This window comes from Botryllus schlosseri, chromosome 11 (genome assembly GCF_051294905.1).
Source record: "Botryllus schlosseri isolate E-star chromosome 11, Bs_hap1, whole genome shotgun sequence".
Taxonomy (NCBI): Eukaryota; Metazoa; Chordata; class Ascidiacea; order Stolidobranchia; family Styelidae; genus Botryllus; species Botryllus schlosseri.
In genome coordinates this window covers 18,045,688-18,072,686 of record NC_137246.1, presented here as the reverse complement: position 1 = coordinate 18,072,686, position 26,999 = coordinate 18,045,688, and the positions used below count along the sequence as shown (strand labels likewise).

The 26,999-nt window shown below is 39.3% G+C and overlaps 4 protein-coding genes across 5 annotated transcripts; all 4 read right to left on the bottom strand.

Moving 5' to 3' along the window:
* Positions 1-10,567: 10,567 nt before the first annotated feature.
* On the bottom strand, positions 10,568-12,790 carry LOC145449664 (ankyrin repeat domain-containing protein 16-like). The gene is made up of 3 exons (XM_080328060.1): positions 12,219-12,790; positions 11,535-11,719; positions 10,568-10,946 (listed from the first exon to the last, which is right to left on the bottom strand). The coding sequence occupies exons 1-3, from the start codon at positions 12,642-12,644 to the stop codon at positions 10,619-10,621; spliced, it is 939 nt and encodes a 312-aa protein (XP_080184186.1). The 5' UTR covers positions 12,645-12,790; the 3' UTR covers positions 10,568-10,618.
* A 106-nt stretch (positions 12,791-12,896) lies between these two features.
* On the bottom strand, positions 12,897-21,360 carry LOC145449662 (polymerase delta-interacting protein 2-like). Of its 2 annotated transcripts, none has more exons than XM_080328058.1 (10): positions 21,230-21,360; positions 19,913-20,233; positions 19,686-19,853; positions 17,164-17,257; positions 16,914-17,097; positions 16,723-16,853; positions 16,195-16,221; positions 16,006-16,134; positions 15,633-15,712; positions 12,897-14,077 (listed from the first exon to the last, which is right to left on the bottom strand). In XM_080328058.1, exons 2-10 carry the CDS (start codon positions 20,167-20,169, stop codon positions 13,969-13,971), a joined length of 1,179 nt encoding a protein of 392 aa, XP_080184184.1. In that variant the 5' UTR covers positions 20,170-20,233; positions 21,230-21,360; the 3' UTR covers positions 12,897-13,968. The 2 variants fall into 2 exon arrangements, with proteins under 2 accessions (XP_080184184.1, XP_080184185.1); XM_080328059.1 differs by lacking the exon at positions 16,006-16,134 and adding an exon at positions 15,776-15,898.
* On the bottom strand, positions 21,306-21,728 carry LOC145450032 (5-formyltetrahydrofolate cyclo-ligase-like). Its single transcript, XM_080328484.1, has one exon. The coding sequence runs from the start codon at positions 21,726-21,728 to the stop codon at positions 21,306-21,308; it is 423 nt and encodes a 140-aa protein (XP_080184610.1).
* On the bottom strand, positions 21,705-22,806 carry LOC145449665 (sentrin-specific protease 8-like). The gene has a single exon (XM_080328061.1). The coding sequence runs from the start codon at positions 22,678-22,680 to the stop codon at positions 21,841-21,843; it is 840 nt and encodes a 279-aa protein (XP_080184187.1). The 5' UTR covers positions 22,681-22,806; the 3' UTR covers positions 21,705-21,840.
* Positions 22,807-26,999: the final 4,193 nt, after the last annotated feature.

Below are 26,999 nucleotides of genomic sequence, written 5' to 3'. Positions count from 1 at the left end.
ACCTAGCAGTACATGGAGTGTCCTGTCTCTGACCATCGTTAAAGTATTCTGGACAAAGCACATGAAATATATTTTCCAATTTTTAGAAATAGTAGGCCTATTTGTATTTCTCTTTTAATTCGCGGTATCATTACTTCGAGTTGGTCTAATTAATTTCAATTCTTTTGTCTGCAGAACGTGAATGTTGAAGTTTGAAACCAAGTCTTGCGCGCCCCTATTTTCCGGACATAAAATGACAGTATATGGCATTTTTACGATCCGCCATATTCTTCGTTAACATATAGGCTACTAATCGCGCAAAGTATTAGCCCCGTATCCGATACAACTTCTCCGTATTGCTATTCGTCTAAAGTACGCTGGCCTTATAATACGGGGGAGGGCGCCATGCCATGAGGTTTTATGAAACGGGGTATCTGAGAAAATAAAAGATTAGAATCACTTTTCCGTAGCAAAAGAATGATTTCATCCCATCATGAGATCGAATGCTTATGTTATCGAAAATTTACACCTCCTGGGATGCATTATGAATCAAGCTCTCTGCACCGTCCGCTTAGCTCAATTTGCAGATTTTGACAGTCCAAGCGAACGCATTATGGACTATTATAATAACTACTTACTTACTTACCGAACTCACTCACTCACTCACTCACTCACTCACTCACTCACTCACTCACTCACTCACTCACTCACTCACTCACTCACTCACTCACTCACTCACTCACTCACTCACTCACTCACTCACTCACTCACTCACTCACTCACTCACTCACTCACTCACTCACTTGTGTATATTTTAGCTTCGCCACTTCTACTTTACTGGGGTAGCTCTCTTGCCTACTTTGACAACATCTGAATGTTTTATCAATCTCGCTCCTGTAAATCTTGTAATACTAATCATTAATTAAAATTTACGGCATATTTTTTGGGTCCTATCAGCGTAGCAGATTCACATAAAAGCACCAGATCTCAAAACTTAAGCATTCTAGCTTTCGCCGACTGCAATTAGCAAAGGAGATAATGAATTAACCCATACTCTTTTAAGCCTGTAGCAGACACTATACCAAAGGTCTCAAACTCAAATGTGCTCGCGGGCCGGTTTTCCAGTTTTGACGACGCCGCGGGCCGCAGCATTTATAGAGGTATTCTATGTCTTTCCAAGTAGACCTTATTTGGCGGGAATGAATTGTCCTATTGAAAGTGAGCTGATCCAGCTGACTGACAGTAAACACACATCATTATAATGTGATTTACCCTTGTAGGACTGGCACGAAAAGAATCATCACATTTATAACTATTTGAATAGAATTGTTGTTGTACTTGATATATATTAATTATAAGATATATACACCATATGGGCGGACAAATGTATGATGCCATCATAAAAGCCATCGGGTTATAATTTTTCAGCTACTATGCATATTTTGAATTTAACAGATTGTTAATAGAGACGTATCTGATATCAAAACATTTTTAAGTTGAGCATTGTAATTCCAATCCAGGATTCGAGTATACTTCTGATAAGTAGGGTATTAATCTCATGGCCAAATATCTTCAAATATAGGAGCAGAATTTTTTTTAGTATAATATAAATATATTAATTAATGTGTCCTAATGATTGAAATGTCGGAACGTCAATGCTGTTACATCGTTGGAGTGTACCACTACGGTACTCGGTACCTTAACGTGGCCTTAATTACATAGTTTAGCGACCACAGATGTAACTAACGGATTGTTAGTGGTTGCCATAAATACTTGCTGAGTTATTGAAATACCAAGATGCGACCTTCCGATCTATTACTATTACCCTGACACGCGATTAGTTTTTTGCGTCCATGGCTGTAACAAATTGACGGCATTCCGAGTCACTCGAAGTCCACTCGAGTCATTTCCCTTTTGCCATCGAGTTAGCCCGAGTTTGAGTAATTCTAAGAAAGGTTGCGTCCACGTCCAACTCACAAATTTCAGTCACGAATCGTCTAAAGTCAGGTTTTGTCATCTTGAATTGGAAATGTAGGGAAATAGGGAATCTTCCACTGCATGGTAGCGTTTGCACTAGGTGTGATAGTGAAGTTTGATGAATAGTTTCAGGCTTTCGGGGCAATTTAAAAGGGAATTTTCACTTTATCACTTGAAAAGATATATGTGACTCATATATACCGTCAAATTATTAAAAATCTAAAATGTCGTCGCGGGCCGCACAAAATGCTCTGGCGGGCCGCGTGTTTGAGACCTCTGCACTATACGCATATTTAGTATAATAGGTAATGGTGGTCGCCGTGCTTGGAAACCGATAATATGTCACCGAGGCCGTACTATAGACTTGTCTTGCACTATATATGTCGTCTCACTATAGCTATGCAGCCGACATTAAATCTCATCTCATGAATAAACATTGGTTTCAAGAAACCGCTGACTATAGATCATTTTATACAGCCGAGAAATTTACTATTCTTTGTAAACCTTGAACACTATGTCATATAGCCGTTGTCACTCAATCACCAGCTTGACATTGTAGATCTGAAATTGACCATCTGTATAGGCTACTGACAGTTACGATCCAGATCGTGTTCTAGTATTTTCGTGCTCAACAGGAAAACCAATCCAAAACGCGCTAAATAACCCGCAGAAGGATGGATTAGTCAGAATCGATAAAGTCGGCAGGCTGAAACGGTTTGGCGATAAAAAGGACTTTAGACACCTGTTTGACAATCAAGCTCCTCAAAGGAGTCGGAATTTTTAATCAATTTAACGCGCAGAAGGATACAGCTATCAAGGATAAAATAAATTCTTTTCGAATTATAATCACGCCATCAACGAATATCACATTAAATTGGCGCAAATTGATTATATTACTAAGAGGTCATACAGTATTAGGCCTACTGCTTCTCGATTATGAAAATATTTACTGCCTTTCGGAGAAAAAATGTCTTGCAATGCACTGCTATCTTGGGTTTATATTATTCTTTTATTACTCACAACAACAACATACTTTACCGAAGCATAGCTGTATGTTGCGTGTTTCGTTTTCCCGTGTGAAAGTTAATGGATTATTACAGACGTTAGTTTCTCAAGACCTAAAATGCAATTAACTCTCATTCGCTTTGTCCCTTTGCAATGGATCATTCGCATTGTGATTGCATCGTAGTGAATTCCAGTAAATACCAAGTACAATTGCAGTGTATCAATTGATCTATACGCTGTGGTCGCGTGTCAAGTCATTTACCCATATCTAATAGGCCTTAGGCATGTGACGCGACCATACCATGGAACATGTATAAGCAATTGAGCATGAGCAATTCATCATAGTGCGAAATAAGTGATATTTTGCGACATAGAGATGCTGAAACGAAAAACAATACACAAATTTTAAAATTGAAATTATTATATTGTTTTATTAGTCCCCGATGGTGTGACGACTCGCTAAGAGTCCAGCAAGCTTTAGCCTATACAATACAGCAGCTATATCTAAAGTTTAAGATACTCTTGATCGCACAATAAAGTCATTATATCGTTTATACCAGTAATAACTTCTAAAATATCCTGAAATGTATTAAACGTTTCAATTGCTGAACCAATATTATAACGAAAAAACAGGCCAACTGTTTAAGCATCAGACTTCTACGGTATAGACGCGGTTTGAATATCACACATCCCACCCAAAATGTCGCCCATCATAGTCTGCATTTTCAATATTTAGCCTGACATCTCACACTGACAATATATAACTGCCCCGGAATTGTGTTAAAGATATTCCCAGCTGGCGATTGTTGTTGAGGTTTTTTCGCAATTAACTTCGCTTAAATTGCTTTTAAGCTTGAGGCAAAAATCTACGGAAAATACTTGCTCGGCTATCGAATCAACACAAATGTGGTAAATACCTGATGTTGATTTGGGCTACATTGTTCTAATTCCTGACACAGCTATAGCTCACATTGTCTTTTCTTTAGTCTATTATCTATTAATTTTAATGATCCTTCACATTCCACAATAAGCGTATCTGTTTAATCTATAAGTTTATAACATAACCACGACCTCAACTAAAAATGCCCTTTTCATTGTTGACATTGCACAAGTATTTTCCATATCTCATTCACCAACTCTGGCCTGGCCTAAGATATCATGTATCAATCGTAGCCTATGCGTTTATGATATATTGAAGAATGCTTATCATTTTTCTATATTCTAATATAGCCATATTATATAGAATACAGTAATATCATGAGATATTAAAGTTTTGATTTCTGAATTCATTAGCTCATAGAATAGAAATTCTATTGAAAGATACATTTATAACATCTCGAGAATATACCACATAGCAACTGACCACTGACCACAAGCTTACGCTTACGGGCGTCGTTTGGGATGAGAAAATTCTTTCCCTGATTAAGAAGCACATCTCGATATATTTACGTGCACAAAAGCGGTTACCCAAAATTATGGCAGTCGAACATATTAAAAGTTCCCGCGCTGTTACGCTCGATGTATAATGTCACGACTGCACTGTAGATTATCTTGACGATTAACCATATTGTGATTCAAAATTAAATTCCAATACAATACTTGCTAAATCTAGAGCATAAACAGCCTGTTTTCCACATATTTCGAAAGTAACATCAATTATGGTTCGATTTCCGTAATAATATATGCTATATTTGCCTCTATAATCGATTATACGAGCACAGCGGCCATTTCATCAGGCATGAAAAATTCGTTGTCGTCGCACCTACGATTTCATTTATTATGCCTTCATTGTTAGTGGAACGCGAAACAAACGCTGGTGAATCGATCTATAAATGAAACATTGATGCGTTGACCTTTGCTTCCTAATAGATTGGTTATCTAAAATTTGAGGTCCCAGCTCCATAACCTGTAAAATCCCTAGAGACTACTGTTATGTAATTTCAATACCACCATGAGCGAACTTCAAAATTTAATTATCAAGCCATTATATTTATGTTTTACCCACCGGGGCCGTTAATTAGATTCGCTTTCGCCCTCAAAATCATAATCACATCTTGATTATATGCGCTCGCTGCAAGCTATCTTGGTGTTTGCTAAAATATTCCAGAAAAGAGCCTTTCGTGATCGTCGTTGCAAGAGGAAAGAGACAATTAAATGATTCATTGAAATTTAGCTGCTGGGAATCGATTTTTTCAAAGCGATGATCGCTGTGCAATTTAACATTTACAGTAGATGTTCTTGCTACTATCCTTAAGCTAAGAAAAAATATAGAATGGCATATTTCATCCAATAATCACACCACAGATACTGAAGCTGGAGTAGCTATATGGTAAGTGGTGTAGGCATTTACACTATATGCGATGAACTGATAAAAACTATAGTCTGCGAATGTCAGTGCGGAAAAGTATTGTAATCTGACTGAGTGATACACAGTTATACACTGCAGTACAATATTGGGTGGATTTATACAGCGAATTCCCTCGTCAACTGCCAAGGCCTGAAACGTTTTCATTGTGTACCTAAGGCATTCTGTGGGTAGGGTGTCAGCTTATATGTGTCTCGGCTACAAACGTACGACAGCGTTGAGAATGACGGATTCAAGAAGACGCAGGCCGCTATTATAGGCTTATGATTGGACGGTGTCCCGTTAAATTGTTCCTGTATGGCCTCTCTCGCCTTTCCATTACTTGAGTATTTTGATTGCGCTGATTGACTGAAAGAGGCCAACCTACCGAATCTTAAGCTTAAATGTTCGGGTTTCCACGAACAGTTTCTGTTGGGTTGACTTTTTTTGTGGCGAATTGGACATATGGCATTCCTAAATTAATATAATTCCTATCTCAGTTTAGGTCTCAAAATAGTGACTTGAGTGTGATGCTTATAATATTGACACTGAGTAGGCCCCTATCATATATTCAAAACTAAAGAGTATACGTTTTGTCTTAGCGTCAAGTTTGGTGAATACAGGCAAAAAAGTTACAGGACATAAACACAGGAAAGTTATAAAGATTAGTCGAATCGCGGGAGAGTTGACCTTTTTTGTCAACACGTCTTATTGAGTCTTATCACAGAGGTGGTCAAAGTAGTCAAGAAAGCTACTCAAGTAGAAGTAGTGACGGAAAAATATACTCAAGTACCAGTAAAAGTACTTCTTCCATAAGTTACCAGCTAAAACTACTTGAAGTAGAAGTATAATTGACTGACTTTAAATCTACTCAAGTAAGTAAGTAGTTGTGAAAACGATCGTAATTCGTTCGCATTGATTGTCAAAAGCTGCAAATTGAGCTATGCGAAAGGTGCAGAGCTTGATTCACATTGCTGCATACCAGGAGATATCCAATTTTCGACAGCATAGGCGTCCATCCGTATGATGTGATCGAAATGGTAGTATTGATATGGAAATGCGATACTAATCCTCTGTTTACTCGAACAGCCGTTTTACAAAATATCATGGTATGGCACCCTCCACCATATTATAAGACCCGTATAGCTTAGTCGAAGAGCAATACGGAGAAGTTGTATCGGATACGGTGCAAACACTTTGCGTGATTAGTAAACGTTAATAAAAAAAGTATGTTGGATCGTAATAATGCCATATTGTGTAGCTTTATTTCCGGAAATTAAAGGCATTGATAAACTTGCTTTTATACTTGAACATGTATGTTCTCCAGACAAAAGAACTGATACTAATTAAAATTCAAAGTATGATACTGGGAATTAAAAGTGAAACATAAATGCTACTTCTAAAAACGGAAAACTTTAGTCCAGAAAGTTTCAAAGGTTGTATATGCTAAAACAGGTCTAAAGCGAAAAATAAAGCCAGATACCACTATACCAGATTAGGACACGCCATGGACAGCCAGACTATGGTATGATAAGTAAATGCTAGATTGCGAAACATCAGTTTCAAACGTTATGATGATCCATATATACTGAGATGAAATATTTCATATGGGCGAGAATGCGGTGGGAGCGGAACCACGCACCCCGCTACCAATATTATATTCACCGATACTTTCGTGAAATCATATTGGTCACTCATATCCACTATGGGCGAAGCGCGACGAAAATTCTGGGCTTTACTCAACTTTTATGAAAACTAAATGTGTATACCCAATGAAAACAGCCCCGAAATTCCTCAGGCTATCTTCTTGATTGGAGGAATAAACTACTTCTACTTGACAAGCTGAAAATAGCGAAAAACAAGTACGTTGATCACTAACTATTATGAAGTAGAAGTTGCAAAAATTAGTTCTACTTAAGTACTAAAAGTAGAGGAAAACTACTTGAGTACTTCAAAAAGGTAGAAGTACTTCGTTACTGACCAGTGACCATAATTCATATACTACTATACAGAATGAACCAGATTCTATTACCGAACGGCTCTCAATTCACTGAGTCAGATAGATTACAATTACTTAATTCGAAGGCACCGGCCATCTCAATGAGTATGAACGAGTGCGACGATTGTCTTCGGGTATGGAGGTTTGCGCTGCGCCGAGGTTGTATGAGACCGGGCTTATTGCTCAATATTGTAAATGGTGAACACCGCATTGCAGATCAAACGCGTTATTACATACATTCTAGCACTAGATAAGCACAAAATTTCCAAAACCGCCGGGTGTTATAGTATTTTGAATCGATGGAATTTTAAATCAAAAATACTTTCAAAGACTGTAGGGGTGCAGCGACAAGACGGCGCATTAAAAAAATAAATATGTGATTGATACGTGAATCCGAAAAATTTTAGCAGCACGTACCTTTTTCCCACCACCCACTGCCTATACCGCAGGGATCTGAAACACACGGCCCGCGAGAACATTTTGTGCGGCCCGCGTCTGCATTTTGGATATTCGTCATCATCATCATTGGTTTATTAGCAATTTTCATCAGTTCAATACATCATAAAAATGCTATACAATGAAAAGATAGGAAGGTGTCGAAGCGACTTGGAGTAGTCTATGGAAAAGACGCCCACCTTGGCCTCCCTAGGCGAAGAGGAGGCATGCACAGTTTCACACTGAATGAAAAGTAAAAGAAGATAGTATAGAAAAAAGCAAGCGGAAAAAAATGGGGTGGCATTTCATGGAAGGCGACATCGATAGGTCAGGTCGTGGCCCGGTAATCTTGAGGATGGACTAGTAGTAGTAATTATGCTTGTATTTCGGCTTGAATGTGGACATGTAGGCCTACTGTACATGCTCGTCGACTGGCCGGCAGGATACTGTTCCATACGTCAGATCCGGCATATTTGATAGAGTATTCAAGTATTCGACAATATCCAACTGCCATTGAGAACTTGAAATTCACTCTAAAACTGCCCCAAAACCAGATAAACTACTCATCAAACTTCGACATCGCAACAGGTACCATGAGGTGGAAGATCTGCGATTACGTCACATTACATGTCTATGTTGATAATACAGGACCCGTTGATTCGTGACTGAAGATTGTAGTTTCGAATTATGCACGATCTTTCGTAGAATTACTCGAACTGCTATAGGCAATTGGATATTCCTTTACTATAACACAATAATTTTATATTCATGTTGTTATTTACCTCTTTTAATATTCGAAGTTAAATCTAACCAAAAGCCTACTTATCAGGAGTATGCCCGAAACCTGTATTGAGCTACACTGTTCAGATATCAAATTCAATCCTTTTTTAATTCTAAAATATTTCACCTACAATTGTGGCACTACTTCAAATGTCCGATAGGTGAAAATTAGAAAGCGACAGTTTTTACGATGTCACATACATTGAAAACCCTATTGATATTATCGATGCAGCGTTGTCATAACCTTGGAAATTGACCCGCGAGCACATTCGAGTTTGAGACCCCCGACCTATCGTGATGTGTGGCGAGTAGGGCTGGGCACAATGATTCGAGTACTCGAATCTGAATCGAGTATTTATTCCAACGATTCGAGTCGAGTAGCAAAAGACGGTTTTTTCGAGTACTGAAATTATACGCTCCTCGCCACTGAAAGTTATTTTATCGACGAGAATTATGGTTTTGATACCATTTTCCACTGTGGAAGCCATGAAACCTTGATTGGCCGTGTCGCAGCATACGAGACATAGTACAAAGCTACGAACGTTACTGGAAATAACACATTTCCAAAGTCATGATCCTCCAACAACATTGTCACAAAGTGAAATGAAATCGTAGGATCAAAATAATACCAAAGTATCTTTAATGTGATGGATAACAGGCATTATATTCTTTGTGGTGGCATAAATGTACATATTTGAACCTTGGCATCTTATATACTGATATTAGGTCATAATGAGTGATCCTCGAATACTCGACTCGAAGCAAAATACGTGATTCAGAATCGAATCACTCAAGTACTCGATTTTGCCCAGCCCTAGTGGCGAGTCTCACAGTTCAATAGGCGGAGTGTATTTTGGGAGCTGAGTAATAAATGTTGGCATTTTTGTGTCCTCTTTTCAGATTTCCAAAATATGCTAACCCTACGTTAACCCATCTATTATGTTCCTGTATTAAAATGCAGAGGGGTGGGATGGCTTGGTCTGTGATGGAGCCTTCCCCTTTATCGTCAGAAAAAGTCCCGACGGAACAAAATCCCTAGACAACTTTCTGTAGCTCAGCGATGCAAACTGCTGCACGGATACTCAGCGATGCAAACTGCTGCACGGATACGAGTTTGCCGCCGACTTCACACTGTCACTGCCAACATAAGGTCAACAGATTGCCCAGACATTAGGTCTGAACCTGATTATATAATGGTCGATCAAAGTAGTCACCGTTTTTACTCAAGTAAAAGTATTTGCGTACCGCCATACATTATACTCGATTACAAGTCGAAGTACCGATTTCCAAACCATGTCAGAACTAAATGGAAATTAAAAATTAATGTCTTCAAAAAAGTTTTGCCGAAAAACTGTCAAGGAGATGCAGTAGACAAAGCGGAAAAATAACATACTTGAGAAATCCGAAAAAGTACCAACCACCTCTGAGTCTAATACACAGTAGAGATATCGTGAGTAGGGCTGGGCAAAATCGAGTACCTGAGTGATTCGATTCTGAATCACGTAAAATACTTAGAGTCGAGTAATCGAGTATCACTCATTATGACGTCATAGCAGAATATTATTTGTAAAAGTTCAAATATGTACCTTTTAAGCGACCACAAAGAATATAATGCCTGTTATCCATCATATTAAGGATACTTTGTTATTTTTTTCAACCATACCGATTTCATTGCACTTGGTGACAATATTGTGGGATGATCATGACTTCGGAAATGTGCTATTTCCAGTAACGTTCGAAGCTTTGTACTTCATGTTTCGTATGCTACGGTACGACCAATCAAGGTTTCAAGGCTTCAACAGTGAAATTAGCATAAACTCGTTGATAAACTCCTCGTTGATAAATCAACTTTCAGTGGTAAGGAGCGTATAATTTCAGTACTCGAAAAAATCGTCTTTTACTACTCGACTCGAATCATTAAAATTAATACTCGATTCAGATTCGAGTACTCGAATCATTGTGCCCAGCCCTAATCGTGAGCCCTCACTCAAACGACCTACTGGTTGAATCAAGTCGATCGAGGGTTTACCATGGAAAGACACACAACCTTGTTGTCGCCATACATCTATTTTTCACGCAATATTATCCTATCGTAAATTTTAGTCATCAACAGCGCCAAGAGCTAACAAACAAGCGATAGCCTTTTGCTGATGCTCTTTATAAGCCCAGTCCAAAGCAGAATGTCCCCCACCGTGTCCGCTTGGCGGACGAGTTCTAGTGTTGGGATCCAGACCACATTCGAGAACCAAGTACTCTATTATGGAGTCTCGGTCGCATTCAGCGGCAACGTGAAGCACGGTTCTTCCCAGATTGTCCACAGCGTCCAAGTCTGCGTTGCGGCATGTAATATATTTAACGAGAGTCAAGTGTCCTCCTTTTACTGCTTCCATGAGAGGCGTGCTTCCGCAAGAGTCCTGACAATGTAAGCTGCAAAAAATTATGTGTTTTGTCGGTAGTATCGCAACAATGATGGGTTCTCTAGAAATATTGCTAAACGATTCTAACGGCCAGTAACGGCAGTTGAGAGCTAAGCATAACCAGTGGGGTCCATAATGAACAGGTTCTACTTTTTTGAGTATTCCAGTAGTCCTCGACTACTTACTCAAGTGGATATGTTGTCTGACTACTTATATTTTCACCTAAATAATTTTTAAAGCAAGTAGAAAAGAGTTTTCGAATAGGTTTGCTTCACTTTCAAGAGCTAAATTATCATTAAGAACCAGGAAATATATCCCTAAGTTATTAAACATTTTGCGTCAGTTGCAAAGATATATCTTCCAATTTTGAGAGTAGCAATGTCCGATTGGCATGAAAGTACGCAAAGCCTCAACCAAATCTACTTTTGAAAGTAGCCTATTTACTCGAGAACTTTTCATTTTCTACGTCGCCTTAAAGTAATATTGGCATATCTTGGAACTCACTGCGTCTACCTGTAATTGAGTAGATAATTACGAGGCTACTTATACTTGATTAGCAATGCTGACTACTTTGACCACCTCAAAACCGCACGCTCACCTGAGACCACATTCGTCCAAGAGAAATTCCAGCACCTGCAACTGACCGTGCAGGGAAGCTGTATGAAGGGGAGTCCGGCCATTTTTGCTCACAGAACGGCACAGCTCCCGATTGCACGCAAACAAAAACGTTGCCATGTCCAAGTCGCCTTGCCTGCAACTGAGGTGAAAGCAGTCCCAGCCGTCCTACGCACAAAATCACAAGTCAACAGTTGGTGAGATAACCAGAGGTGATCAACAGGCAGTGAAACTATGTGATTGATAGAGAGTACAGGTGTACCTCGAAGGAATGGCTGCCGCCACTGCATAGGCATCTCAAATTTGACCTGTCAACACCCGAACCGATTACAAAAACTGAGTAATTTATCCCACAGACTGCGCTACGACCACAAGCATATTGCAGACCAGTGATGCAAGGCCTATGGCATGTAGCAGTAATCTCTGCTTCATTCTTCAAATGAATCTAAACAAAACTGCTTGGACCTAATTAATTCTCATTGAGTACCGGTACTAAGAAAAAGCAGAGGTTCATCGACGCTACTTATCAAGTGAAATAATGATTTATAGCCAATATAGGATCCCATGAAGTTAGTCACTAACCTGGAGCTACTTGCCAAATGAAAGTCCACTAATGAAATTTCATCAGAATGACGACATTCTAAAAATTCAACATGTCAAAATATACCTTGTTCGCAAGGTCCACTTTGGCTCCACGACAAACTAGAGTCTTCACAGTTTCCAAATTTCCCGACTTGGTGCACGCCATCATCAACGGCGTCCAGTCACTTCTTTTCAAACAATTCACATCGACACCACAGTTCAGCAAGTAACTGACGATATCCACGTGGCAATTGCTGGCAGCTTCGTGCAGCGGGGTCTTCAAGTCAAGGTTTCTACCACTGACGTCGACCAGCCAATCTAGATGTAACGATTTCACGATGTTCAGATACCCGTGCCTAGCAGCGAGATGCATTGTCGTGTCTCCAGATGCTTTATGCTCCATACGTACTAACGTAAACGGATCATACTTCAGACTGTGAAGGTAGTCCTCCATTTTCCGCATATCCCCCCTCTGTATCAACTTCCACAACTTCTTCTGATCGCTATTCATCCTGCTTGTATTTTTGCAATTCTCGCGTTAAAACATCATGGTCGACACGATGTTTCATCAAGAATTTACCGTTCAAATGAAACACCGGAATGTCATATTTATACAGGTCGAACCAGGATCTGTTTTCTTTCTCGTCTATAAAAACCTGTTCGAATCGGAACGAGTGCTTGTAGGCTTCCAATTCAGATTTGGCTTCGTCGCAAAGCGGACAGATCTTCTTGGTGTATAGCGTTAGGATAGGAAGACTGCGTGTCGAAAAAGCAGAATAAATATTTTTCACAGGGTTCACTTGCTTTCTAAAAACTAGACCTAGCATCTGCAATAGTAAGCGATATTCTCATACACAGGTACTATCAGAATCAGGAAGTATCCGTCGATCGGCAAGCTTAAACCTACGAGTAAGCCGGTGTTCAAGCATGCAATTACTCTCACAGCAAGACGACATATTCCACTAACACTGGGGGAAGTTGATTGAAGCGGTCAAAGTAGGTATTTTTACTACAGAGCACGGAAATAGGAACCCCTTTTCGACACAAGTCAAAACCGGAATATCAGAATATATTAATCATTCTAAATATATTTGGTGCGTGTGACTGCTTTCAAAATCTGTCTTCCTGAGAGGGCTTGGTGGTGATTGTTGATCGGGTGAATTTGTAAAGTTACTGGTGGCACGGCTTTTAGATTGCTCCCGGCGGCACCACTGTTTCCCTCTAGGAACACAATTTCAACAGTATCGGTCTTTAGTTAGTGAGATACAAGAAGATACTTTGCCTTTGGCAAACACGTTGCGAAAATTTCAATTGGCAGTAAGTTCAAAAACGATGTCTAAATCTTGGACACAGAAAGAGATAGTCTAAGAGGCTGTTTTGATACTGAAAAGTCATCGCTTATCGTAGCAATCGCATTTCAATGCTTGGCTAGCAATTGCCAGGTAACTTAAACCGACTCCTATGCCAACGATTTGCTGATGCACAAAATGCAGAATAGAATCACTCTTGACAACATTGAAACGCTGAACTTCATCGGGTGATTCAAGACAAACATTGAAGTGACACAGGGGCAAGTGAGATGTCTGCAACACGCCCACTCGCCGTCGTTGGAAACGTTTCGATATCTCGCGTGGGACACGAATTGTCGCAAATTTTTACAGTGGATTGTCGTTTAGAACGCGTTAGTCAAAATTGCCGCCAACTATTTTATAGCATTGCTGTGACAGTCTGCATTGGAATCGCATTGAAAACGATCACTCTTCCATTTGGATGACACCGTGTGAATGTTTAATATCAAAAGTCAGTCTCCTCGAATTCGATATAGTCTCAGCCACTCATGCGTGTGTTCCGGAATCGTTTGCTTCTGGTTTGCTTTCCAATGCATATGCAGGTATTCGCACATCAAACTGGGAGCCATCCGGTCTCTCCATGCGGAACATACCCCTATAAAAATGAACAAGGTTGCGTCAAACATAAGTCACAGAAGTTTGTCCTCCTACATCGGTGTATCACATATGTAGGCTATAACGCCGAATTCCAACCAATTGCAAACAATTTAGTTTTGAAAGCTTCTTTACCAGAGGTGGACAAAGTAAGGACACCTACTTGAGTACCCTACTCTTTATTACTCAAATTCACTAGACATATCATACATTACACATGACGTGGCCTTATAAATAGGGCGATCTTTTTTGACATGTCAAAATAAGTCCAAATTATTTTGCAACCTGCATTTCGTTCGCATCGTAGATGTTCGCATTGTCGGTGAACTTGTCATTTGACATTTATGGCTTGTAGCCTACTTTATATGCCTACCGTTGTAGACGGCTCATTGTAAATCAAAAACTCTCAAACAAAACAAATGGGTTGACATGGTGTTATGTTCTACGTACCGCAATATCCTAACTGAAGCAAGACTGCGTGGGCGTTGGTTCTATTATGAAGAAGCGCATGATGAAAAATTGTGATGTAGGAAAAAAAACATCGTCAAAATGACGCAACCCGGTGTTTCACCATCCAACAACTGATGCTGTTGAAAGGTCTTTCTCCATTCTTGGCAAGCTACTAAGTAAGGACAGACACTTTCTACCCGAGAATGTAGGTGAGTATCTTTCGTTGTACTACAACAAATTTTAGGTATTTCGACCATAATGCACGATGTGACAACAGGAATTCTTTATAGGTCCCGATTTTGTTAAAATAAAGTTTTTTCATGCAAAAGTTTGTCGTTTTCAAATCAAAGTTTTTTCAGGCCAAACTACTTTGTCAGGACAGACAGTTCCAACCAGAAATGAAGAAAAGTACTACAATTCTAACATTATGTGCGAAAACATCTAATTTACACAAATGAGGGCAAAATTTTTGTCGAAATTAAGTTTTCCAAGGTCAAAAAATGTCAAAACTTTGAAGTTTTAGGTCAAAATCTTTTGTTAAATCAAAAAAAGATCACCCTAATTATAAGTTACTAAGTGCGCTTAGACATATTTTGGTGAATAAATAGCTGTTACTTCGAACTCAAAAGGCATTTTCTGGTCGGAGAAAATTGTGGTAGTAAAAATCGCAGCATCGGGATATATGGATCGAGACGGAATTACGTTAAATGTTAATTGATAATGTGTAACACTTATGAAGTTTCAGCACAGATCTTGTTCTTGTTCCAAGCTCGAGAATGCACGTTTTGACATTTCTCTCGAAAGTCTTGGGCTCCCCTATTAATCCCTGATGCCCCCCCCCCCCCACTGTAACAGAGAGTTAGATTCGTAGTAGGCCTACTGACCCACCGATTTCATAAGTATCAAGAATGCAAAAAGGAATTATCAAGGTATTTGGTTGAAATATTGTAAAATACTACCTACCTAGACGTTGAAGCGGATATGTCTAATTCCAACAACTAATTTTACCATCCACAGGCTACATCGGAGCACTCTTCCATAAAACTAGCAACAAAAGTCGCACAATTCGACTGGCTTTACTGATAATAGTAATATAATCTACTTACCACATGTGACCGGTCGATGAATGCAAGGAGACGTGGCTGCTATACTGAAACGCAGGCTGATCTTTTGACAAAACGGGCTCCTGCAAAATAAAACGGTAACAATTCCCTTTGCATTATAGTAATTACCGAAGGAACACACATACCCTGCCAATCACGCCACGGCCCCTGACAGTTTTTACGGATCCGTTGCTGATGATACGCCAATGCCTCTCTCTTAAACGGGCCGGTGATTTGCCGAGATTCTCAATACGGATGCAATAACGCCACTGGGAATACAACGGCAGTTACGATCTCGAATCGACAGCCGAATTTCAATTCTGCGAGGGCCGGGACGTGGCTGGTAGGGCGTGCTGTGTCACGGTTTGTCACCCACCAATCCCACCACACCCTTGCCGCTGATTTTGCCCAATCGGCCTGTGGCGACTTCAAACGTTTTCCAATGCCGTTCTCTCAGTATTACGGAGTTGCTCGAAAGATTTTCGATTCTGATTAGGTAACGCCACTGCAGTTGCGATGGTAAATAATATAGCGCCGTGAGAATAAACTAAGCAATAAGACTCACCCAATATTCCTGTGTATTCTGCACATCCTAAAGTGAAATATTTGAGAGTGCTTTAGAAAAGGTAATCCAAAAGCTCAAAGAACGACTCCACAACATACACACGATTATTTCTAGGACTGATTTACGCCAAACTTAATAATCAGATAGTATCTTAAAGACTGAATATGCCCACGCAAATTTTCAAACTATATCTCACACGGTTTAGTCTCGGATTGAGCATTCTCAACACTCCCAGTCCCATAGCACCCCCACAATGCACAGATTAGCTATGTACCAGATATAAATGGCAAGGACAGGAAATAGGTCAAATCGTAATACAGGCTATTATAGATGCTATCATTTCAAGAAGGAATTTGGTATATATCAATGCCTATGCTTATTCTAGGAAAGCACGAAAAGCAACCATTTGTACAGAGAGGCTCAAGGAGTTTGTAAAAAATAGATCAATTTTCATGCCATCCCAGACTTCAGGATGTTCAATTAAATCAATTTGAATTATCCTTCGTAACAGGTTTCAAATCAAATTACCTTGGCGCCCAGAAAAAAGGGCATGGCCGTCACCCTTATATCATTAGTAGTTTCCTGATGAACTTTTGATAGTTCCAAGCACATGTGATTCTTCTCTTGCCACGAGGCTAATGTAGCAGTTGCCTGCGGTACTAGATGAGCGAAGTATATTAATTTACTTGTATAATACTAGTATGAGGATATTTACTAACATTTTGATGAGTTCGGATTGTAGGATAAGAATTTATCGAAGAGATCATGATGAATCGGGACTTTCTCCACAGTTGTGTATGGCATTATGTCATTTTGACCGACATAGTCCAGTCCCGGAATTGTATAAAGAGATTGACCTCTTTCAGTATTCCCAAGAAAGGTGACCGCTTCACTCTGCGCATTCTGTAAAAATATCGCGACTGCTGAAGCTGAGATGAATGCATCTCCACAACGGATGTAACGGCATACAATATGGGGGCAATCTCTCGAGTCGATCAAAGCTTGATAATAGGTAAGAGTTTTCGCAGTCACTTGCTTCCCAGACGATTTATCCACGGAGTCTCTGAAAAACAACAGAAAGGTTCAGTTAACGAAGGAAGGTAGAATGTGTTTAAAGCAGTCATTATTGTTGAAGCGCTAAAGTGCATCGAGTAAAAGTAGGAAACAACAACTTTGAAAATCATTCAAGTGTCACTTAAGTCATTCGAAAATGTAGATTGATTGAGACGCTGTGTACTTATCAGTCAATCGCCATAGATATATTTTCAACAAATCTAAAATGAATAATGGCATACGCACGCCTATCGGCACTGAATTGTAGGCCTGCAGCAGGGGTAGCCACCTCAAAATGGGTCGTGGGTCACTTTTCAAATTTCATAGAGGCCGCGGACCGCATGAATTCAACCACGTTTTTAGAACTTTACGTCAAATTACCACAAAGGAAATAATATTTTATTAAAGAAATACAAACACAACAAAATTTATATGATTATCACTTTCATTCTATTTTGAACTGAGCTGCGCACGATACCCGACAATGCTTTTCACCAGAGGTGGTCAAATTGGTCAAGAAAGCTACTCAAGTAGAAGTAGCGACGAAAAAAATCTACTCAAGTACAAGTAGAAGTACTTCTTCCATAAGTCACCTAAAACTACTTGGAACTAGAAGTAGAATTGACTGACTTCAAATCTACTCAAGTAAGTAAGTAGTTGTGAAAACGATCGTAATTCGTTCGCATGGATTGTCAAAAGGAGCTATGCGAAAGGTGCCGAGCTTGATTCATATTGATGCATACCAGGAGGTATTCAGTTTTCGACAGCATAAGCATTCGTCAGCATCATAGTATTGATATGGAAATGTGATACTAATTTTTGTTTACTCGAACAGCACGTTTTAGAAAATATCATGGTATGGCGCACTCCGCCATATTATAAGGCGCGTACTTTAGTCGAAGAACAATACAGAGAAGTTGTATAGGATACGGTATAAACACTTTGCGGGATTAGTAAACGTGAATAAAAAGTATGGTGGATCGTAAAACTGCCGTATTGTGTAGCTTTATTTCTGGAACTTAACGGCATTACCACACTTGCTTTTATATTTCAACATGTATGTTATCCAGACAAAAGAACTGATATTAATTAGAACTCGAAGTATACGATACTGGGAATTGAAAGTGAAATATAAATACTATTTCTAAAAGCGGAAAATGTATTTCATGTCTTTAGTCCAGAAAGTTTCAAAGGTGGTATGCTAAAACAGCTCCAAAACTAAAAAAAGTCACAGTCCACTTTTCCCGATTAGGACACGCCATGGACTGCTAGATTGCGAAACATCAGTTTCAAACGTTTTGATGAGCCATATATACTGTGATGAAATATTTCCTATGGGCGAAGTGTGACAATGCGCTGTGAACGGAACCACACCAACCCGTTACCTAAATTATATTCACCGATACTTTCGTGAATATACTGGTTACTCCGCATCCACTGAGCGCGACGAAAAATCTAGGCTTTACTCGACTTACATGAAAATTAAATGCTGATACTCCTTGACAACAGCCCCGAAATTCCTCAGGCTATCTTCCTGATTGGAGGATTAAACAACTTCTACTTGACAAACTGAAAATAGCGATAAGTAAGTAAGTAGATCACAAAATACTACGAAGTAGAAGTAACGAGAATCATATCTATTTGAGTAAGTACCAGAAGTAGAGGAAACTACTTGAGTACTCCGAAAAAGTAGTTATTGACCACGTCTGCTTTTCACCGAGTAAAGAATCGATTTTGTGGTTAGTTAGACGCGGTACTTGCTGAAAAAATATCTCCTAGAAAATCTTGATCTTGTGGAGATGCCCCAAGTCGTTTTATAAACGTCTAGGTCTTGGCACGTCAAGGCAATATCCATTCATATCAGCCAATTCTTCCTCCACGAAATGCTATTACCATAGTCGAAGCCGTGTCAGATAGTGAGGAATAGCGATGTTGAGCACAAGAGAATAGCATATTTTGAACCACAACAACAATATTTTCAAACTGAAATACATTTCAACATTTCAAAATGCTATACTAAGTGTTCTTTCGAAATTTCAAATCAGGCTGTGGACCGCAAAATACGACGTTGCGCACGCAACGCGTTGGTGACCTCTGGCCTGCAGCAAATACCTGTAGTTTACAAACTTTAAAAGCTATTGGCTACTACTCCTGTCATATTGTTATTGCACCAAAAAACTTGGCAAAAATTGAAATCAAGTAACTTGGCTTCAAACCGTTTTACTGAAGGTACCAGGTAATCTAAAAAAATAACTATTCGAGTGGCACACTCGTGGTGACTTGAGTACTCTGAAATACTAAGAGACTACACATCCATGCATAGTATTTCCTTAAAATTAATGAAAAAGTACTTTTTGAGACACGTTTTTCAATAGCCACTGTAGTCAGATATAATTATGTTATTGCCTACCTACAATTATCTCTTATTTATCTCTTACTTTGATTTTTCTGGATTAGCGCTCTTGTCTCTTTCATAGAGCTGTGCGGACCACGGAAATAAAATGACGCCACGATATCCGAACACTTTATGCAAAAAAAGCTGTCCAGTTTCATATCTTTCGTCTGTTTTGGGTAGATCAAATATTCCGACGCTTTCAAGTTTCGGCCTAAAGAAACTCAAGTTGTCGTTACCAGATTAGAGAAAATCATTGAAAAATATACTCACTTGGTCGAATATTTCCTGCGTGAGTGAAACGGTTTGAGAGCACAGTGTGACGAAATTTTATTCAATAAGTTTGGATGACTCCTTGCAACAGCAATAGATGAGCATTTTCTGAACTGTGACGTAACGTCATAAACGTTTGGGTGCTTTGAGAATATGCATAACTTTTGTCGGCGTGGCACCACACATTTTTCTTTAATTTGCCTGAGAAGTTTAAGACCAAGGCCTAATTCTCTCACAGATATATTTTGAACTGACATAGACTATTTCTGAAACAAACACGCAAAAATATTTTCAATATTAAGCAGTCTATCACGGGTACGTCTACTTTGTGCATGTCGGCTATGTCGGCTGTCGCAGCTATGTCGGCTATGTCGACTATGTCACAGATATGTCGGAGCTATTTGGACTTTGTCGCAGCTATAAGTCGACTGTGTGACAGATGTCGCAGATATATGTCGGCTATGTCACAGCTATGTTGCGGTTATGTCGACTACGTAGTCAACTCCGGACATGCAGAAGTGGATTTTGCAATAATTTAAATTTTGACATTGGCTTACATATGTTTCAGGCAAAGTATTAAATGCCGAAGTCTGATCCAGAAGCAGATGCTAGTTGTCTTTATACGTTGCAATGTCATACTATTTGTAATGCAAATACAATAGACGAAAAAAGTTTGGGTTCCCGTGTTGTCTATCTTTCCTGGTGGTCAGTTATAAGTATTTCAATATAAAGTATATTCTACTACGGTATAAGTTCGTGTATGTATCTACATTAGGTCTGTTCAAAAATAATTTTTTCGGATTCCAGCCATTCATTGATTAAATTGAGATGTTACCCTAAAAAACGCTGCACACCAAATTTGGTTCAATTCTAACAATTATAGGACTCCGCAGATCCGATTAAAAATTTTAATTTATTGGCGAAAATTTAAAAAAAAAATCAAATATTTCTGTCAACCCCATGAAATTGTTGAAATGTCATCAAAGACTATGCAAAATAAATTTGAATCAATCCCAACTAGTAGAAGCGGAGTTATTCGAGTTTTTCGTTGATATTCTCGGATTATCCCCCGATCAAGGATCAAGGAAAATCTCAAATAACTCCGTACGTAAGCGATATAGCCGAGATAGCTGATGCATAACCGACATAGCCGACATACTCGACATATATCAGCAACATCTGTCATTTAGTCGACCTATAGCTGCAACAAAGTCCAAATAGCTCCGACATATCTGTGACATAGTCGACATAGCCGCTACATAGCTGCGACATAGCCGACATGCACAAAATAGACGGACCCGTCTATCACCGTTAAACTATATTGCAGAAATTATGGAAACTTGAAAATAAATGAAGAGTTGGTCAGAATTAGTATAAGCAATATATATAAAGTTCAATCATCATAAAGAACTTCATCAAGCGATCGGTCATGATCGCTAACAGGTATGTCATCGCAAATTTGAACAGAAAACGCAAGTCCGAGCAGATATGGGTTGGCCTTTGAACTTTCCGCTTTCTCAAAATATGTATCGTAGTAGCCTTTACCGCGGCCCAGTCTTTTTCCAGCGACCGTAAAGCCGAGACCAGGAACCAATATCAAATCGAGTCCACCGCTGCAGAGCGCGTTAGGTCTTGATCTGTCATTATCAGCGGGCTGCTTGATATGCCATGATGTTTCGGGAAGGTTCTGGTAGTCATCCATAGACAGTAATTGTACCATTTCCATCGTTGGCCCGACATACTTTGGGATAAAAACTTTTTTCCCCGCTTCAAACGAATGCTGTAATATTTTGTAGGTACAAATCTCATCATTCATACTCAGAAATATGGACAGTCGATTACTCGTTAGGTATTTTGGATGAGACAACAATTTTTTTGTGACAACATCTGATTGCCTTTGTTTTTCGCCCATGGATAATGCAGATAATCTATTTTTCAGTTCCTTCCGCAGTTGGCGTTTTGCTGCTTGCATCTTGATTTTGCTGCTTTTGAGCTTCTGCAAGTTGGAAAATGAGTTCTTTAAGTGTTTTCCGCTTTGCCTTTACTGATCTCGAGGTAACGTTTGCACAAAGTCGATCAGTAACCTCAATTTCTATGTTAGGTGACTCCAGATATAATTCAGCGAGCACTTCTGCAATTGCAATTACATACACACCACAATCATGACCATTACTTTGCTTAGGACAACGGAGAGATTGTTCATGAAATTCGACACCCAAATATTTTTTCAATCTCGAAGACAAAAGCCTAGCGTCACTCTCATTCCAACACCCACCAGACGAATCAAAATGGAAATTTAATTTCCGATGCAAGTCACAAACTAAAAGACTCCAGTGTGTACCCCCTGGGTAGAGAGAATCATTGTTATTAACAGGAAAAAATATCAATCGACTAGATTTCAGATCCAATGGGTCAAGTATCTGATGCACTTCAGAACCACCAGCATTAAGCTTCACCAATTGAACTACACTTGGGTTCACAAACTTCACAGTGTCCGAAGCTGATTTAAACTGATTGTTTTCAAAGTATTCAAATGCAAATCCAATAATGTTGTCATTCAGCCAATATGACCCGTCTAGAAGCAGCACGTCTGTTATGTGCAAAAGGGAGTCATGGTAATCCAACACAACCAAATTTTCCATCGAACTTCGTGCTGAACTGTTTCGGTTCATTGTATCATAAGAGTCGTAGTCTAGTTGATCCTTGGCGTGCGGATGAACAGATTCAGAAAATTGTCCTGCTTTAGGGCTACGAAAGGCTGAACCCATTAGCCAACGGGTACTCCCGATAGACAGGATGAAGATCCTAGTCAGCCGGAAAGTGATCGGAGTCAGTGTCCTATTAAATTCATAATTCCATCGCTATTCTGACCAGTCCATTACACGGATACATTACCAGCAAGCATCGAAAGTCACGTGACTTCTGGTTCGCTGGGGCCAAACAACTATCTTAGATAGCCGCTGCCTGTGTTAATTTGCGATATTGGTCTGTTTTTAAATCGTATTTTCTGTCTCAGTGAGGTTGTTTGAAGTACAGTTCTGGGTTTTATGTTATCTTCTATGACTTATTAGCTAGTTTCAGGACTTTTAGATACTAACTAGGTAGGATTATGTTGTTTTGCAGCCGCGCAAAATGCCAGGGTATAACGTGCCAATTTGTTAGAATGGATGAGAAAACAATTCGGAGTAGTCTTTCCATCGACTTCTGAATTGCCAGAAAACGACAGGAAAGTGACTGAAATTAATAAAGCTAGTGAGAATGATAAATATAATTAACATTTGAACTATGTTGACTTGTTTGTTTGGTGGTATCAAATGTCATACCGGTATCTCGTGTGCCCCAAGACAGCGTAATCGAGTCAGCTTCAATAGCAAATGATTTAAGATAAGCCACAATTATTAGATTTTTTGAAAGTGTTTATGTAGTGAAAGTGACCTAAGAATAGATGCATCAACTGCAGGCATCGGTTAGCTTTTAAGATATCTGTGCCATTTATCGAAAAAGATAATCAAGAATTTCTGTCAGCCAAATTTATATTCAACCATGCCAATCAGAAGGAAGTTATTGATTGTTTCAAGGATAGTCCTGAGAAGACTGCTATTGCTGGACAAGGATAAGAGTACCGTACTTTCGACTTGGTTTTTTTGACGATGCAGCGATTTACAATTTGGTATCATTCTAACTGGAATGTAAATATTCTTTTAATGGGAGACCAGGTCTTGCTGTTATACTCATGACACTACTTCCTATAATTTAGTACTGGCACTGTTGCCAATGTTTTTCTAAATTTTGGTCAAGTTTCTATACATCGGTGTTGTTCAAAAATAACCTTTTTTCCAAATTTCACTGGCTCATCAACAAAATTGTTAGGTGGCTTGAAAAAAGGTTGCACACTAGATTTGGCTCAATTCCAACATGCAGAAGTGAAGCTATCAGATTTAAAAAAAATTGAATTTATTGAAAAAATAAAATAGTTTTAATAAATTTTACTGGCTATGCCATGAAATTGTTGAGTTTTCAAAAAATGTTTAGCAAATTTGGCTAGTTGAGCCAAATTAAAAATTTTCTACTTTCAGTAGCTTTTGCATTGCTCTATACAAAATTTACACAAATTTCTTGAACAAAAATCAGAGGGTAATTCATAACTATTTTATTCTCTTTATAGATACTTTTAGATGTTTAACAAATCAATGCAAACATTGATGCTAGCCTCACTAATCTGTACCTGATTGCTGTGCTAGTGAAGTTGCACTGTGCGCTATATGTAAACCATATCCGGGGCATCTCTGATCCCGGCATCTTGTATGATGCAATTGGTATCTCTGCCAAAAACTGCTATCCAGAAGACACCATCTCCTTCATCGCAAGAACGAGAAGCACACGCACGCTATTTACCCCTTTAACTGTGAGAAAATGCAGCTCAACTGTCTATGGAATGACGTCACCGTAGGGAGGTGGAGCGACACACTTCAAGACGCTACCGGCCTTAAAAGTCGGGACCACATATACTTCCTGAACTTGTAGAAATCCACCCAAAACGCTGGGAAGGAACTGACATTGTTGTCGACATATGGTACATCAATACCACCAGTAGGTCATTTGTGAGACCAGCCTCGTAACCATACGGACCCAACAACACTGGTATCCCTTACCGTCGTTCTCAGGGCCAGAGCACCGTGAATTTACACAAACGCCGTTCAGGATCTTGGCTTGTCAATGGAAGATACTTACGTCGACGCGATGCAGAAACGCAATAACTACAGATTGCCATGGATTACTCACAGTTACACTGCTTGCTGTTATTCTCGTCAATTTCGATATACCAACACAGTCCTATCAATTGTATTGCTTATGACTGCCCATTTTCAAGCCAACTCTGTGTGTTTAAGTGAGTCGTCAGTTTAAGACTACCTCCACAGTAGCAGTGTATAGCTTAAGTCAAAACTGCATCCTTTTATGGCAAGTTGGCAACATTAATCAGGAATACCTAATCTGTGACCAATAGCTACATTCTATTTGTTTCATTCTCGGTACAAAGGAAATACATTCTCAAGTTGTGAATTTGTCGAATTTATTGGCCAGTTATTGATTTCGTCAGCACTCTTAGAATTTTGTAAAATCAAGCGAGAGTATGCAACTATGCAAGATTAAGAAAGTATTGTTGTGGAAATATTATTATATCAGAATTAGGTAGTTCTTCTATTCAGAATCTCGAGGGAATCGTAGGGTCCAAAACGAAGAAATGGCATAAGTTTTGAGTATGCAATGCACAAGCTGCCCTGCACTTGTCAAAGTACTTGTGATGCTGGGCAAGTACTATAGTATCACCGACTCATTTCAAAATGAAGACTTTCTTCTAAACGCTCAAGTCTATTAATGATCTTGATTTGGTAGAATAGGGACACTTGATATCTGTCAATACACACATTACAAAAGTGCCGCAAATATGTCCTAAAACTACTTTAAAAAATATAACACTCCGGCAAGTATGCAATATTACATAGTACTCTGAAAAGGTGGAAATACTATCTTCTTTACTTTCATTCAGTGTGCATATGCCTCCTCTTTACATCGCCTAGATCAAGATGGGTGTCTGATTCCATAGACTACTCCAAGTCGCTTCGACATCTTCCTGTCTTTTCATTGTATCGCATTTTGTGGTGTATTGAACTGATAAAATTGCTAATAAACCAATGATGATGATGATGATGATCGTCTGTTTGCACCACAACATAAATGCTTTAAAGTTCAAGGGTCTCTTTGCTTTTTGATAAGCTTTTTCTTTCTTTCTTCTCTTGCTTGCTTCCATACGTCCTCGTCAGTGGTGCCGATTTTCGAGCCTCATCGGCTTTACTTAGCCATCTGGGCTTGATTACATGACGCTGCTCATGTAGTTAGGTAAGCAGTGGGAGTCCAGATAAACCTCCGACCCACTTGCGTCAAGTGGGATTCGAACTCAATTCCAACGCTTCCCCAATCTTTCAGGTAATTTTGCAGTTACCAACCTCTACCTACGTCATAAACTTTCATTATACTCATGGCTGAACTGAATATTTCCCAATTCTTTGCCATCACCACCATACATTGCTGATATTGGATGGTCGTTGTCTAAATCATTTTGATTTCTTTTGACCAGATTCGGATTATTTTTGAAGAACTCGCAAATCGTAAAAGTAGCTTAACCAAATCCATCTGAAATCAAATTTAACACGGTACGGTAATGTTACAATATTAATAATCTCCGATGTTGACTGATCACTGTCTCCGTGTCGATAAGTATACACTTGAAGCATAATAATGCTGCAGCCATACGATGAATAGTTAGTACGTCCAGATGAAAGTACTAAACCTTGGAATTACTTGTTTGAAATAGGCTATCTTAAACTGCTCTATACTCCATCATGTTAATTGAATACTATACATTGTCATCTATCTGCACGAAAAAAAATCAATCCTGTAACACAAACACATAATATGACAGCAAAGACCAGCGCAGTAGCAGAAATTGGGACATACATATGCATTACTGTCGCAGAGAAGATGATACCAGAAACGCGCTTGGCCCCAGACGGTGGTTGCTATGCTGAAAAGTCACGTGACTTTCGAGCCCAATGTCCATGAAGTTCATTTCATTTTAGGTTAAAATCTACGATTGAGTATCCGGATTTTACATCATGACCGGATATATCCGGCTGAATTTAGCATGGAGCACATAACCCCCTAGTTATTTGAACTATGGTTTGAGTATAAGTCCAATGTTCCATCTAATTTTTCACGAGTCTGCGCAGTCTCCCCAACTGACTGCGTGGTTCCCTGGACAAGAGCGCGTAGCCACGGCTGGACTCCCGATTTACCCGCAATTTTTCCGGTAATGTGTGGTGTTGACTAAAAAAGGTCGTCACTTTAACTCCCGATTTTGCCGAATTTTGCGAAACTCTGACGTTCGCTGTGATCTGCGACGGACTCGAGTGTTTTTTATCGTATTTTAATACATTTTCTACAAAAAGAGATGTTGTCGCTTCCTCTGATAAGTTTTTTCGAATCATATGTGGATTTTTTTGTGCGTGACCCCGTGTTGGGATGACTC